This window comes from Notechis scutatus, chromosome 2 (genome assembly GCF_049901735.1).
Source record: "Notechis scutatus isolate UNSWTSFEM ecotype Mainland chromosome 2, rNotScu1.2, whole genome shotgun sequence".
In the NCBI taxonomy this organism is placed as follows: domain Eukaryota; kingdom Metazoa; phylum Chordata; class Lepidosauria; order Squamata; family Elapidae; genus Notechis; species Notechis scutatus.
The window spans coordinates 25,979,864-25,996,839 of record NC_142010.1 but is presented as its reverse complement, the minus strand read 5'-3'; the positions used below and the strand labels follow the sequence as shown (position 1 = coordinate 25,996,839).

The 16,976-nt window shown below is 50.1% G+C and overlaps 1 protein-coding gene across 1 annotated transcript; it reads right to left on the bottom strand.

Annotated features, from left to right (window-relative positions):
• Positions 1-4,012: 4,012 nt before the first annotated feature.
• PSMB8 (proteasome 20S subunit beta 8) lies at positions 4,013-15,451 on the bottom strand. Its single transcript, XM_026688302.2, has 6 exons — positions 14,924-15,451; positions 11,713-11,854; positions 9,919-10,030; positions 7,254-7,383; positions 4,352-4,556; positions 4,013-4,223 (listed from the first exon to the last, which is right to left on the bottom strand). The coding sequence occupies exons 1-6, from the start codon at positions 15,059-15,061 to the stop codon at positions 4,135-4,137; spliced, it is 816 nt and encodes a 271-aa protein (XP_026544087.1). The 5' UTR covers positions 15,062-15,451; the 3' UTR covers positions 4,013-4,134.
• Positions 15,452-16,976: the final 1,525 nt, after the last annotated feature.

Genomic DNA, 16,976 nt, shown 5'->3' with positions numbered 1-16,976 from the left:
CCTTGAACCTAGAAGTTGCAGCCGGTCCAAAATGCAGTGGCCTGGACAGTAACAGAACAACACAGTTGGAAGGGACCTTGTAGGTCATCTAGTCCAACCCTTCCTCCCAAGCAGGAGACCTTACCCCATGTCGGACAGATCAGTCCAGTGATGAAGCTCCCACAATTTCTGAAGGAAGCTGTTCCATTGGTTGATTGTTTTTATAGTCAGAAAGTTTCTCCTTATTTCTAAATTGAATCTCTCCTTGTTCAGTTTCCATCCATTACTCCTTGTCTGGCCTTCGGGTGCTTTAGAAAATAGCTTGACCCCTTCCTCTCTGTGGCAGCCCCTCAAATATCAGAAGACTGCTATCATGTCTCCCCTGGTCCTTCTCGTCACTAGACTAGCCAAGCCCAGTTCTTATAATTGTTCTTCATATGTTTTAGTCTCCAGTCCCCTAATCCTCTTTGTTGCTCTTTGCACTTTTTCTAGAGTCTCAACATCTTTTTTATAATGTGTTGACCAAAACTGGATGCAGTACTCTAGGTGTGGTCTTACTAAGGCTTTATAGAGTGGCATTAGTTAATCTTTAGAGGATTTGGAAGTCAGGAACAAATTATACACAATTAAAAACACATCTTTATAATCATGGTTCTTCAGGGATCCGCATTTAGTTTTCCCCAAAGAATCCTACTCCCTGCCTCTTGTTCTTTGATCCCTTGCCAATCCTCTCTCTGCAAACCTGCATTCTATTTTCAAACATTGATTATTATTTTTTAAAGTTGCAGTTCAGTGTTTCTCACTTGCTTGAACTCACCTGGAGTGACTCTTGAGCAATTTTGCCAGGATATTCTTGTGGGTAGAATCTGTGGAGAAAATTCCCTGTTTAGTGCAGCCTGGGAATCGGGGGGGGGGGTGGTGGTAGTAGAAATAGAAATCTGAGCTCCCTCTAAAGATTCAAAACAGGAATTTTCAATAATACCGATGTTATTTTTTCACAATCCAAGTGATATATTCCCGTTCAGACATCCGTAGGAAGAAAAATCCGGTCTGGTTCCAAACCAGGAGAAAAGCGCTGGAAATAAAATGGATGCCGATTGGAACGGACTTTGTTTATTGATGAGCACAACCGACAAAACTGGCACAGCTGACAAAATGGCTGAATAAGCAGAAGGGATCTTTATAGGTTTCTGTGACTTCGAAGTTTGAACTGTGCTTGGGATTGTGCAGTGAAGGGGCTTTTGTGTCTTTTGCTATTTCACTGGTGGTGAGTTAATCTTATTAAGGCCCTAAAAAGGTCGTGTCCTGTTCCAGTGGTGCGATTCAAATAATTTAACAGTCAGTTCTCTGCCCTAATGACCGGCTGGGTGAGTGTGGTTGGGTGGGCGTGGCCATAGTGGGCGTGGCCAGGGCGTGTGACAGCACTCAGTCTCCTGCAACATTCTGCCAAACAAAATGGGGGCACAGGGAGGGAGGGGTCTAGTGCACCCCAAGTGCCCCACATGCCCCATTTTGGGCCTTGACAACTTCTTGCACCACCTGGGAGCCAAAACAAACTGTGGGGGAGCCCATGGCGTGCCCCTCCCATGGCTTGTTTTGGGCCTAGTTCAGTGATGGCTAACCTATGACACACATGTCACTTGTGACACGCCGAGGCACTTTGACTGACACGCCTGTTGGTGTGGGGGAAACCTGCACATTTAGAGGCTGCCTGTGCTCTGCTCCAATCCCTGCTCCCTGCTTGTTGCGTGGAGGCGTGGTGTCACCGCTGCCGTGAGATCTTTGCAGCAGAGAACCAGCCATAAACTGAGGTTTGACAGTTTCATTACCTCAGGAACGCTACAGGAGGAAAGGAGATCCATGAGGTTCACAGCCCTGTAAGGCGGCCTTCCGATCCCCACATCCTGCACCTGCAGCCCTGAGACCAGGGAGACAAGTTTCACAGCCCTGTGTGATCACCCCAGCCCAGTCCGTCGTAAACCAAATTATTGATATTTCTTGAAGTGACACACGACCCGAGGAAGGCTACACTTTTTCCCGATTTTCGACACACCAAGCTGAAAAGGTTAGTCATCACTGGCCTAGTTGATCTCCTGCACCACCTTGGGAGCCAAAATGGGCCATGGGGGGGGCATGGTGCGTCCCCCTGTGCCCCGTTTTGGGCCTAGTCAGCCTGCTGCACTAACCTGGGAGCCAGAACGGTGTGGTGGGGGACGGGATGGGGCAGGGCCAGCCAGTAGTGGGATTTATCAGTTCACTGAACTGGGCATAAAATTAACATCCTGTTTGACCGAACCGGTGCGAACCAGCCAAAGCCCACCTCTGGTCCTGTTCTTAGAATTTGGGTGGAGGAATGTAAATTTTTAATTCCATCAGCTGGAGCTGAAGGTGTTTTATTTGTGAATAGATTGTCCCAGTCTTCCTGAATGAATTACAAAATATCCATCTCTAAAGATTTCAGGCATCTGCTGGAGTTGTATGCAGGAAACGGGTTGTTTTCTGCCTTTAAGAACATGTTTTTTTCCATTTCTTCTTTGGGGATAATATTCTGCCTCTTTTAATATTTCCCGAAAATATTTCATTCTTAGGGGGAGGGGGGCTTCCTTCTGGATTCTTATGAGGTCACATAGGGTTACATAGCTGGCTCTATAGGCAAAAGGGGAAATGCAAATACTAGGCGTTTGTCTGAGCTAATTTTGTCAACCTTTGAATTATCTAATTGTGTTGCTGATCTGGAGTTTCTGTCTGGCCCAGTCTTTCCAAATGGATTACCAAATCTGCATTTCTGAAAGCTGGCCTCCTCAGTTTCTGCGTGGGGCAGGGAGACTGGGGCTGTTTCTGCCTCCCTTAACATTTTTTTTCCATTTCTGATTTAGGGGAAATATTCTATCCTGCCTTTTTAATATTCCCAAAAACATTTCATTCTTCTAGGGAGGGGGGGCCGTTAGAAACTGTGGAGGAAACTCCGTTTAGTGAAGATGGGAATTAGGAGGTGTGGGGTTGGTAAGAATAAAAATCTGAGTTGAATATATTTCCAGATAAAGCGGGGAAACTGACACAAGATTTAGCTTATAAATTAAAAAAAATATGTGGCCCTTGCCAGAATTTCCTCAGAAAATTCCTCCAAAATTCTCTCTGAAGATTCAAAACAGGAATCTTGAATAATACCAATGTCTTCTTTTCTATTATCAGTGACATATTTTCCTTAAGACACCCCCTGTGCTGTCCCATGGGAATTGGTAGTTACTTAGGAATTGTGAGCTGTCCCCTTAAGGGAATGCATCATGGTAAATGTAGTTAAAGGTATCCTGGGAAATGTAGTTCATGTCACGTGGCCACATCTGTAATCCCGATTGGTCACTAATTTGACCCTTGATGGGTTGGGGGAGTTTTGCTCACTTTTGCCTGAACTCATGGCAGCTTCTTTCTATCGCTACAAGATGGGTTAGGAGATAACCATCTTTTACCTACAAGGCAGATATACAAAGGATTGGTCATTAAAGAAGAACTTCTTCACAAATGTGAGTTATGAGGATACCTGATGAACCAATAAATGTCCTTTGTTATGGATGTTTTGTGGAGTTTATCTATCTGCATCTACACAGCTCGCAAATCCACTACTGCAGGGATCCCCAACCTTTTCGACGCCGTGGCCCGGTTCCGGCGCCAGCTGGGCGCCGCGGCCCGGTTCCGGCGTCAGCTGGGCGCTGCCATCTTTTTTGACGAAAAATCACTTCCGGTGACGTCACGAAGTGATTTTTCGTCAAAATGGCGGCGCTAGCGCCCGGTGAGCTTTTTCGGTAGAAATGGCTTTCTACCCGGAAAAGCTCATCGAAGCGCTGGCGCCGCCATCTTTTTGATGAAAAATTGCTTTTTTACCAAAAAGATGGTGGCGCCCAGCAACCAGCGGCCCGGTAAGGCTTGTTCCATGCCGGTACAGTCCGCGGACCGGCGGTTAGGACCCTGCACTACTGTGCAGAATACAGAAAAAAAACCCAAAAATTTAAATTACAAATCAGAGCCGAAAGAAAAATGAGCTCAAATACGGTTTATTGTTGCCCCGTGAAAAGACATAGGGATGGTTCCCCCATCCCCTTTCCTCTCTGCCAGCCCTGAGTGTCAGAAGATCTCCATGCTTGAGGTCATCTGCCCATCTCACTTCTTCTCCTCCGAATACTGGTACAGCAAGTCACTGACATCTGTCCGCCCGACACGGATCCAGCCATCTTCCTTCATATGATACACTGCAGGACACAGAAATCGGTGGAAAGTCAGTTAAGGGACCGTGCAAAATTAGCCTCTAATTTTGCACGGTCCAATGCTCGGGATCACAGGGTGCCTAAGGAACCCCGTGGCTGCTTGGGAAACGTACTGTTTACCATGCCGCCCGAGTAGCTGTCACGATGAGTGGCATAGCAGATGGCCCTTCGGCCAAGGTCGTAGGCCTCCTCCACGCTGAGGTCGGGCCGGTGGCCACTATCCAGGATTCCGTAGGCGAACGTGTTTCCGCTTCCCGTGGAAAAAAGGGGCCCTTTCAGCCGGGCTCCTTTGTCATCGATGTAATACAGACCAGGGCCCTGAAAAAGGGAAGGAATCATGACTTTCTTCAGTCCTGCCTTTGTTTCCCCTCCCAGAGAGATTGTGCAGCCCAGCCCTGGCCAGGGAGCAGCCCCTTCACTCCTTGCTCCAGGGTGTGGTCAAGGGTTACACTCCAATTCACAGTGGTGGGATTCAATCTTTTTTACTACTGGTTCTGTGGGCGTGGCTTGGTGGGCATGGCAGGGGAAGGATACTGTAAAATCAGAGGTGGGATTTGCCGCTTCTCGGAACTACTCAAAATTTCCGCTACCAGTTCTCCAGAACCGGTCAGAACCTGCTGGATACCACCTCTTGACTCCAAACATGGGCAGGACACAAACTTAAGAGCAACCCACAGTACAAAGGTGGTATTTAGCAGGTTCTAACCGGTTCTGGAGAACCGGTAGAGGAAATTTTGAGTAGTTTGGAGAACCGGCAAATCCCACCTCTGACTGGTCCCGCCCCCATCTATTCTCTGCCTCCCGAGTCCCAGCTGATTGGCTGGGTCTCCTTTGGTTGCCCTGCACAGGAGAAAGGAGCTGGAAAGCAGGTTAGTGGGGAGGGGAGGGAATGGGGATTTTGCAGTATCCTTCCCCTGCCATGGACACCAAGCCACGCCCACCAAGCCAAGCCAAGCCAAGCAAAGCCCACTACGCCGCGCCTACAGAACTGGTAATAAAAAAAGTTTAACTCCCACCACTGCCACAGTGGTGCCTGGCCAATCTACACTGATCATTGGTTCGACCTGATTACTTTCGAGTGGGAGACCACCAAGAAATTCCCAGGCTAGACTACGAAGTCAAAATAAAAACAGAGCCAATTTGGTGTAGCGATGAAAGCACCAGGCTAGAAACCAGAAGAATAGGAATTCTAGTCCCGCCACATAACCATGAAAGCCAACTTGGGCCAATCTCTCTCAGCCCAACTCATTTCACAGGGCTGCTGTGGGGATAAATGGAAGGAGGAAGGAATATTAGCTATGTTTGCCAAATCATAAAGGTGGGATAAAACATTCTAAAAAGAAAAAAGAATGGTCCAGGAAAAAAATAATACAGTAAACCATTTCTGTATGGCTGTCAAGACAGCTGGACAAGCCATCTTATGCCTTCTAAAAAATACCGTAACCCCCCACCCCAACCAAAATAACCCCAGAAAAGGCTCGCCCTTTCACTCTAGAGCAGTGATGGCTAACCTTTTCAGCTTGGTGTGTCGAAAATCGGGAAAAAGTGTAGCCTTCCTCGGGTCGTGTGTCACTTCAAGAAATATCAATAATTTGGTTTATGATGGACTGGGCTGGGGTGATCACACAGGGCTGTGAAACTTGTCTCCCTGGTCTCAGGGCTGCAGGTGCAGGATGTGGGGATCGGAAGGCCGCCTTACAGGGCTGTGAACCTCATGGATCTGAGGTAATGAAACTGACAAACCTCAGTTTATGGCGGTTAAAACTGGTTCTCTGCTGCAAAGATCTTGCGGCAGCGGTGACACCACGCCTCCACGCAACAAGCAGGGAGCAGGGATTGGAGCAGAGCACAGGCAGCCTCTAAATGTGCAGGTTTTCCCCACACCAACAGGCGTGTCAGTAAAAGTGCCTCGGCGTGTCACGAGTGACACGCGTGTCATAGGTTAGCCATCACTGCTCTAGAGCTCATAAGGGATGATCACTTAGGCCAGGGGTGTCAAACTCGCACGCCATGGGCCGGAAGTGTCACACACTGGCCACGCTTACCCCAGGTTTAGTGAACTGGGGAAAAAGTCCCGATACGCCACATAGCAACTGTTTCCCAGTGTGAGTTTGACATCCCTGACTTAAGCTGTGACTGAGCCACACTTTTTGGCAACTCTGCAGTATCAGATACATTGAGGGGGTGGGCTGCTGGGGGTTCTGTGCAGTTCGGATAACCCCCAAATCCCAGTCCTGGCTGGCCCTGCCCACCCTGCCCTGCCCCTCCCACGGGGCCCGTTTTGGATGCAGGTAAGTGCAGGGCATGCACGGAGGCTCAGGAAGGGCGAAAAACGGGCCTCTCAGAAGTTCCAAAAGGCCAGAAATGGGCCCACATTGCCCACTTCCACGGAGCCTACAGAGCCCGGGGAAGCCGTTTTCGCCCTCCCGGAGGCTCGAGAAAAGCCTCCGGAGCCCAGGGAGGGCAAAAATGCCTCCCTGATATGATGCAGGAGGCTGACTAGGCCACGCCCACTATGGCCACACCCACCAAGCAACCAGGCAGGGAATCTGTTGCTAAAATTTTTGAAACCCACCCCTGGATTAATTATTTTATTTATTTATTTGATTTGTCAACCGCTTACAAGATAATAGGTATAAGTATATACATAGTTATGAATACATGAAATGGGTACATATAAGAAAAAAAAAACAATAGGACAGGGACGGTAGGCACATTGGTGCGCTTATGCACGCCCCCTACAGGCCTCTTAGGAAAGGGGTGAGGTCAATAGTAGACAGTCTAAGGTTAATTCCAACTCACTCTTCCAAACTGATGCTTAAAAACCCACCCTTCTTTTGATTTTCTGCTAGAATAGCTGTGCTTCAAAAAGTCTTCCTTCTTTTTCCCTTTCCTTCCCTTCCTCTCCTCTCTTCTCCCCTCCCCTGCCCTCCCACGCCCCTCCCCTCCCCTTCCCAAGTCCTCTGGCTCATCTGTTCTCCCTCCCTCCCTCCCTCCCTCCCTGCCAGTCATTACCTTCTTGTCCCATCCGCATACCATGCTGCCCACCGAGAGACCCATACCCCGGTACTCGGCCAGCATGTTGGCCAAGAGCTTGGAGGCAGCCGAGATGCTGATCCGTTCTTTGTTCCGAAGGAAGTACAGTCTGCATTGGGAGGGCAGAAGGAAGGCAGGGTCAGAGAAAGAGGACCTGTCTTCCTACTCCACACCTCCCCTCATCCAGATATTTCCATTTCTCCCCAGGTCTTTAGTTTCTATCTAACCTCAATGGATCCCATCAGATTCCCTGTATAGTGGAGCCTCGGGTCGCAACCGTAATCCATTCCCGGACTCCGGTCGTGACCCGATTTGGTCATGTCCAGAAGCACGACAAACTGCGCATGTGCGCACTCAAAGAAAATTGGTGGTGAAGGGGAAATCAGCGCGGAAAGGGAATTTTTCCACACCGATTTTGTTCGCCACCCCATTTTTGAATCGTCACCGGATTCAAAAATCGGGTGGATTTTTTTGTTCGTCAGCCGATTTGGTTGCGAACAGGAACATTCGCGACCTGAAGATTCCACCGTATAAGAGAAAGGGTCCCAGGATCCTACTGGCTTTACACCGAGCCAAGGTTACCCCTGGCACCCTTATCTAGGGCAAGTTGTGATCTTCATCCCCAAACCCTTGCTTATTTATTTATTTATTTATTTTTATTTGTCAATTGCTTACAAGATAACAGGTATAAGTAAAAACATAGTTATGAATACATGGATACATATAAGAAAATAAATATAAATAATATAAATATAAATATAAATATAAATATAAATATAAATAATAATATAAATATAAATATAAATATAAATATAAATATAAATATAAATATAAATATAAATATGTATGTATATAAACAATAGGACAGGGACGGTAGGCATGTTGGTGCGCTTATGCACGCTCCCTGCAGACCTCTTAGAAAAGGGGTGAGTGAGGTCAATAGTCTAAGGTTAAAGTTTTTGGGGTTTGGGGAAGAAACCACAGAGTCAGGTAGAGTATTCCAGACATTGACCACTCTGTTGCTGAAGTCGTATTTCCTGCAATCAAGTTTGGTGCGATTAACCTTGAGTTTGTATCTATTGTTTGCTCTAGTGTTGTTATGGTTGAAGCTGAAGTATTCACTGACTACATGAATACATGAAGTATTCATGTAGTATTCATGAAGTATTCATGTAAGCTGAAGTATTCATTGACGACATGATTGCGTAGCTGGCACTCATTTGACAACTAAGCTTACAATTTTGGATTGTCTGCCCAGTTTTTATTTGTGCCGTGCTTGATTTTCTTAACTCGATCTGGTCACTGATGACCCAAAGAAAGATGGCTATGGATTATTAGCAGGTTTAGGGGCTGCCACAAAGAAGAGGTGATCAAATTATTCTACAAAGCATCAGAGAGGGCAGGACAAGAAAAAAAATGGATGGGCGCTAATGAAAGAGAGAAGCAACCTGGAATTAAGGAGAAACTTCCTAACTGTGAGGACAATTAACCAGTGGAACAGAAGTTGCCTTCAGAAATCGTAGGTGCTCCATCACTGGAGGTTTTTAAGATGAGATTAGACGGAGGGCGTCAAACTGGAGGCCCTCAGGCCGGAAGTGTCACGCTGAGGCCACAGCCACTCCAGCTCAATGAACGGGAAAAACGTCGCGTGACGGCAACGTGATGCAGTGAGTTTGACACCCATGGACTAGACAGTCACCTATCTGAAATCGTATAAGTCAATGATGGCGAAGCTTTTTGTTGTGATAATCCACGCGCACCAGCACCCACAATGCAATGCGCCCCCCTGCGCATGCATGTGCAACACCCCCACCCCCTTACTTGCACTGCACATGTGTGTGCACCTCCCAGCTGATTTTCGGCCCGTTTGAGGCCGTTTTCACCCTCCGGGCGGCTCGAGAAAAGTCCCTGCAGCCTCAGGAGGCTGAAAAATGGGCCTTCTGGAAATACCGGAAGTGCCCATTTTCAGCCCCTGGAGGACCTCTGGAGCCCAGGGGAGGCTGTTTTCACCTTCCAGGGGCTCAAGGGAAGTCCCTGCAGCCTCGGCAGGCTGAAAAAAAGGCATTCCGGAAATACCAGGGGAGCCTAGGGGAGGCCGTTTTCGCCTTCCGGGGGGTTTGTGGGAAGCCTCTGCAGACTTCGGAGGCTGAAAAACGGGCCCATTTCAACACTTCCGGTATTTCCGGAAGACCTGTTTTTCAGCCTCCCGAGGCTGCAGAGGCCTTCCTCGAGCCACCGGGAGGGCGAAAATGGCCTCAAACGGGCCGAAAATCAGCTGGGAGGCAGGCGCATGCATGCGCAGTGCAGGTAAGTTTGGCTGGGGCTCGCCTGCCCGCACAAATGGCTCTGCATGCCACCTGTGGCACGCATGCCATAGGTTCACCATCACAGGTATAGGTTCTCCTGTTTGAGCCGGGTGCTGGACTAGAAGACCTGCAAGGTCCCTTCCAACTTATTCTACTCTACTCTACTCTACTCTACTCTACTCTACTCTACTCTACTCTTAGAGTAGATTTAACAGGGATGGAAGGGATCTTGTGGGTCATCTAGTCCAACCCCCTCCTCAAACAGGAGTCCCTATATCATTTCTCCAACAGTTGGCTGTCCAGGTGCAGCCAATCAAGCGCCAGCATCCAATCCGTACCTGCAATATTTGGCCAGGAGACGCTCCCAATATTGGCAATCAGCCGCGGATCCAGACATGGTGCCCAACAGGTAAGGGTTGATTTCGATCACCTTGTTGCACAGCAAAGAATCTGCGTAAGAGGTGGAAAGGAAGACAAGAACAGATTAGGCCCACTCAGCACTCCTGTTGGGCAGCTTAACAAGAGAGTCTGCACACCCACCAAAAATCAGAAGGAAGCTGCATTCAGATGAATAGATTTTATTTAAAAAGGCATCTATCTGCTTTTTGCCAACTGCAGCTGGAATAGTTAAGCTGCATTTGATGGAGTGGGCTACAGTGGCACAAAGCCTGAAGCCTTTACATCAATGGTCGCCAACCAGTGGGCCAGGGACCACTGGTGGACTGCGAGAAAATTTTGGTGGTCTGCAGAGAAATGTCACCTCCAAAGCAATTAATCCAGGCTGCATGGGAACACAAGGCTGCGCTGCCCACATGGCCCGCGGGACCACCAAACTCATAATTTTAAATCCCGCGGACCAGAGACCCTGGGAAAAACCCCCAAAAGTCTGCAGGAAAATTCCCCACCCCGTTGTCCTACCAATCAATCATTCTTTATTTGGGATCCCAGGATGCTGTCTCCAGCTCTGTTCTCAGGGGGGGGGGGAGAGAGAGAGAGAGAGAGAGAGACTTTTGGCTTTATGCAAGGAAAGCAGCAGAAGTCTTTCTTTCTCTCCCCCAAACTCCGCCAGAAATGAGTCTTTGTGAGACTCGTCGTGCCGGCGCAGCCTGTTGGAGCAGGATGCCTTGCAGGGTCGCAAAGACTCATTTCTGGCAGAGTTGGGGGGAGAGAAAGAAAGACTTTTGCTGCTTTCCTTGCATGCAGCTAAAAGCAGAAGAAGAAAGAAGCGGAAAGAAGCAGCCCTGTTGAGGTAATTCCCCGTTAGGAGAATGAGCGCATACAGGGAGACGTAGTGAGAGTAGTGAAGAATAACAAACACACAGCACACAGGTACACTGTACAGTAAACATAGGTTTTTACTTCCCATAAAGGTTTAAGCAGAGTCCAAGATAAGCAGTCCAAGTCATTCACAGGTAAAGCAGTCAGTGTTCAGTTCAGGGATAATCCAAATATCAAAGTCCAGTATCAAAAATAGTTCAGTAACAGACTTACATCAACGATCAGTAACAGTCATTAGGAGGAACGGCAACTCTCTCCAACAGAAGGAAACAGAGACTCACTGAGACACACTCCAGGTTTCTGGCTCCATCTTATGGCCATTTGCGGAACCACACCCAATTACAGTTTGAGCATTCTCTTAAAGATACAGTATTAAAATGTCTATCCTAGTTTATATATTTCCAACCCAAATAACTGTTAGGTGACTTACATTCCTAACAAGCCCGGTGGCCAGGCCAGGTACGTGGGATGAGTGAGGCAAGTTCCCCCCTTCCCCACTTTCCCTCCTCCCCTCACTACCTTGTGTTTTTTGCAACGCAAGCCTTGTGTCCCTGCGGGCCATGTGGGCAGCACAGCCTTGTGTTCCCGTACGGCCTGGATTCATTGCTTTGGGGGTGACATTTCTCCGCGGCATACCAAAATTTTATCGCGGACCACCAGTGGTCCCTGGCCCACTGGTTGGCGGTCACTGGACTAGATGACCTCCAAGGTCGCTTCCAACTCTGTTATTCTACTTCTTAATATACCCGGAAGAAAAGACAACAGCCAACAACAGATGGGCTTGATCCTACCCCCACGACCCCTCCCCCCCCCCCCATCCTGCCCTCTTCTTCCTAAACCACAGTATTGCTCACCGATGTAGTTGCCGGCGGTTGCCCGGGAATCGGTGGCCACGATGACTCCATGCTGGAAAGTGAAGGCCAGGGTGGTGGTGCCATGGACCGGCTCGAACTGGGAGCCGCTACTCTCCGAGAGGCTCTTCAGGACCTCGGCGGGCTGTGGAGGGGAAGGGGAGGCGGGAAGGGGCGGGAGAGGAGAGGAAAGGTCCCCCCGATGAGGATGGTGACTGGGATGCAGGAGAACCCTCCGCTGTTCCTTTCTGTCAGCAGGAAGAGCGGCTTCTTCTGGCCACACCGTCGCACAGACCCACAACGTCTTGGCCCAAGTTCAGCCCCTTCCTTTGCCTTCCAGTGGGAAAAAGGCGGGACGCCTCTCTGGGGCTCAGAATCAGGCCCAAGCGCCCCCCCCGCCACCGCTCTTCTTTTCCCCACTGTCATCTGGGCGCTAAAAGGCCATTTTGAGGGGAGGGGAATTTAGTGCCCTGAGGTCCCATTCTGGGTACCAGATCAGAACGGGAAGGGCGACGGGGGCAGCACTCTGCATACGCTCAGATGCACTTTGCCTCATGTCTCAAAAGCCACTCCCTGGGGGCACCTTCTTCTCTCCTTCCTCCTTCTTCTTCACGATCACACACACACACACACACATACACACGGAAGGGCCAACCTTTGCCTTCCATGAGAAAAAGGCAGGAGGTGGCCAAGGCAAAGGACTCCCTGGGGTGCAGGATCAGGGCCAAGTCCTCCCCCCACAAACTTCCTTTTCCCACATCACCATCCCGGTGCTAAATGGCTGTTTTGGGGGGAGGAGGAAGGGGAATTTAGGGCCCTGAGGACGTGGATGTCCCATTCTGGGTACCAGATCAGAACGGGAAGGGCGAGGGGGGCAGCACTCTGCATACACTCAGATGCACTTTGCCTCATGTCTCAAAAGCCACTCCCTGGGGGCACCTTCTTCTCTCCTTCCTCCTTCTTCTTCACGATCACACACACACACACACATACACACGGAAGGGCCAACCTTTGCCTTCCATGAGAAAAAGGCAGGAGGCGGCCAAGGCAAAGGACTCCCTGTGGTGCAGGATCAGGGCCAAGTCCTCCCCCCACAAACTTCCTTTTCCCACATCACCATCCCGGTGCTAAATGGCTTTTTGGGGAGGAGGAGGAAGGGAAATTTAGGGCCCTGAGGACGTGGATGTCCCATTCTGGGTACCAGATCAGAACGGGAAGGGCGAGGGGGGCAGCACTCTGCATACGCTCAGATGCACTTTGCCACATGTCTTCAAAAGCCACTCCCTGGGGGCACCTGCCTCCCTCCCTCCTTTTTCTGCCCGGCCGCACAATCACACACACACACACACACACACACACACCAACTTGGTCCAAACCTGAGCCATGGAAGGGCTGACTTTTTTGCCTTCCACTGGGAAAAAAAGGCAGGAGGCGGCCAGGCAAAGGGACTCCCCCCCAGGCTCAAAATCGCCCTCCCCCATTTCCTTTTCCCCCACTGCCATCCGGCCACTAAAAGGCTTTTTTGGGGGGGTGGGAGGAAGGGGAAGGGGAATTTAGTGCCCCGAAGACGTAGATGTCCCATTCTCGGTACCAGACCAGAACGGGAAGAGCAATGGGAGAGTACTCTGCATACGCTCAGATGCACTTTGCCGCCTGTCTCAAAAGCCACTCTCTGGGGGCACTTCCCTCCCTCCTTCTTCCGCCCCGGCAACACAATCTCTCTCTCTCTCTCACACACACACACACACACAATCTTTGGCCCAAACCTGAGCCAAGGAAGGGCCAACCTTTGCCTTCCACGGGAAGAAGGCAGGAAGCCTCCTCGGGCCTCAGAATTGGGCCCAAGCCCCCCCCTCCCACACACACACTTCCTTTTCCCCATCACCATCCAGGCACTAAACGGCTCTTTTGGGGGTGGGGGGAGAGATTTTAGTGCCCCCAAGGAGGTGGATGTCCCGTTCTGGGTACCAGATCTGAAGGAGGAGGGGGGAAGCACTCTGCATAAGCTCAGATGCACTTCGCCTCATGTCTCTCAAAAGCCACTCCCTGGGGGCACCCGCCTCCTTCCTTCTTCCGCCTGGCAACACAATCTCTCTCTCTCTCTCTCTCTCACACACACACACACAAACTTGAGCCAAGGGGGGAAAAGGCGGGAGGCCTCCCTGCAGTCTCACCCCCCCACACACACACTTCCTTTTCCCCACAGTCATCCGGGTGCTAAAAGTTTTTGTTGTTTTTTTGTGGGTGGGGGGAAATTTCCTGCCCCAAGGAGGTGGATGTCCAGTTCTGAGCACCAGAACAGAACGGGGAGGGCTATGGGGAGGGGAAGCACTCTGCATACACTCAGGTGCACTTCGCCTCATGTCTCAAAAGCCACTCCCTGGGGGCACCTGCCTCCCTCCTTCTTCTGCCCAGCAGCACAATCTCTCTCTCTCTCTCTCTCTCTCACACACACACACAAACTTGAGCCAAGGGGGGAAAAGGCGGGAGGCCTCCCTGCAGTCTCAAACCCCCCCCCCCACACACACACTTCCTTTTCCCCACAGTCATCCGGGCGCTAAAAGTTTTTTGGGGGGGGGGGTGTTGGGGGGGGAATTTCCTGCCCCAAGGAGGTGGATGTCCAGTTCTGAGCACCAGAACAGAACGGGGAGGGTGATGGGGGGGGGAAGCACTCTGCATACGCTCAGGTGCCCTTTGCCGGAGGTTCTCAAAAGCCACTCCCTTGGGGCGCCTCCCTCCCTCCACCACATAAACCTTGGCCCAAATCTGAGCCAAAGGCCGGGCCTTTCTAATGCCTTCCAGGTATGTGTGTTTGAGGGGGGGAGGACAGGAGCCAGAGGCGACCCAGCCAAGCCCTCCCCGGGGCTCAGAATCGGGCCTAAACAACCCCCCCACTTCCCCCCAAATCCTTCGCCCTCGCCGTCATCCGGCTGCTAAAAAGTTTTTGGGACAACTTTTCTCTGGAGAAAAACTGTCCGCCCTGAGAAGATTGACGTCCCGTTCTGGGCATCGTGTCAAACAATACGGGCCTTTTGGTGGGGAGGGGGAGGGGGGTGTTGGGTTGAGGTTCGGGGTGGGGTGCGGGTGGATGAGCACTCTGCATATGCTCATGGTGCACTTTGCATCCCCACGCCTTTCGACGGCCACTCCTTGGGGGCGTCCTTCCCTCTTCCGCCCGGCCCTCCGATCCCTCCTCCCCCCCTCCTTCCCTCACCTGCATCCCCTGGAGCACCGCCATCTGGGGTTCCCGCACCCCGAAAGCGTAGTGCGAGAGCCCATGGCGGGCTCCGGCGCCGGGGAGAGGCGAATCCCAGCCGCCGCGCGACAGTCCGCAGACATCCTGGAGCGCCATCGCCGCCTCTTCCTTCTCCGCCGCGGCGAAAGCGAAAGCGGGCGCTTTGCTGGGCGCCGCCTGCCCCTTCCTCGCCCCACGCGTGGGCCGGGCAAAGGCGCGGCTAAGGAGGGGAAGGACGTTTTCCCCCCCCTCCGCGGTCCTTGGGGGGGGGAGGGACAGGGCTGCCCACGGCCTCAAGCAGTAAAGGAGACGGGGTGGGGGGGACACACGAGGGACCTACAGTGACGGGTTCCCCGGGGGGGGGTGAGGGGGGATGCTGAACCCCGGAGTTGCCTGCATGCCCGCGTTCTGCATCCAGACAAGATCCTCACGTCCTGTGGGGTCCTTGGGGCACCCTGAGCTTGCTTGTTTCCCTGCAGACGTTTCATTACCCAACTAGATAACCTCATCGTAGAGTAGAGTAGAGTAGAGTAGAGTAGAGTAGAGTAGAGTAGAACAGAACAGAACATATGGAATAGAATAGAATACAAATGATGGGATGGAATAGAATAGAACAGAATAGAATAGAAATGATGGGATGGAATAGAATAGAATAGAATAGAATAGAATAGAATAGAATAGAATAGAATAGAATAGAATAGAATAGATGGGATGGAATAGAATAGAATAGAATAGAATAGAATAGAATAGAATAGATGGGATGGAATAGAATAGAATAGAATAGAATAGAATAGAATAGAATAGAATAGAATAGAATAGAATAGAATAGAACATATGGAATGGAATGGAATGGAGCGGAAGAATGGAACAGAACAGAACAGAACAGAATTCTTTATTGGCCAAGGGTGATTGGAAACACAAGGAATTTGTCTTCGGTGCATATGCTCTCAGTGTACATAAAAGAACAGATAACAGATAATCAGAGTTGGAAGGGACCTTGTAGGTCATCTAGTCCACCCCCCTGCCCAAGCGGGAGACCCTGCACCATTTCTGACAAATGGCAGTCCAATCTCTTCTTGAAAGTCTCAAGTGATGGCGCTCCCACAACTTCCAAGGGCAACTTCTGTTCCATGGGTTGATGGTTCTTTCGGTCAGAAAGTTCCTCCTTATATCCAGGTTAAGAAAATAAAAGATACATTCGTCAAGAATCATAAGGTACAACACTTAATAATAGTCATCGGGTATATAGTAAATAGAATATAGCCATAGGGTACAATAAGCAATCAAATCATATTAGGAAACAACAGTCCAGTGGTGGGATTCAAACATTTTTACTACCGGTTCTGTGGGCGTGGCTTGGTGGGCATGGCAGGGGAAGGATACTGCAAAATCCCCATTCCCTCCCCACCCCACTAACCTGCTTTCCAGCTCCCTTCTCCTGTGCAGGGCAACCAAAGAAGAGCCAGCCAATCAGCTGGGACTCGGGAGGCAGAGAAGAGATGGGGGCAGGGCCAATCAGAGGTGGGATTTGCCAGTTCTCCAAACTACTGAAGATTTCCGCTACCGGTTCTCCAGAACTGGTCGGAACCTGCTGAATGCCATCTCTGAAACAGTCAATAAAAATCGTATGGATACAAATAACAAGGTTACAGTCATACAGTCACAAGTGGGAGGGGATGGGTGATAGGAGAGAAGAGAAGATTAATGGTAATAGTAACACAGACTTAGTAAATAGTTGGACAGTGTTGAGGGAATTATTTGTTTAGCAGAGTGAGGGCAGGGACGAAAAAACTGTCCTTGTGTCTAGTTGTTCTGGTGTGCAGTGCTCTATAGTGTCATTTTGAGGGTAGGAGTTGAAACAGTTTATGTCTGGGATGTGAGGGGTCTGTAGATATTTTCATAGCCCTCAGTGCTGCTAAGGAATGGGGTTTGCTCTCAAGTTTATATTCATTATTATATTGTAGCTCCTTGGGGCTCTCTGAGCTGGCTTGTTTTCTCTTGCAGACGTTTCATTACCCAACTAGATAACATC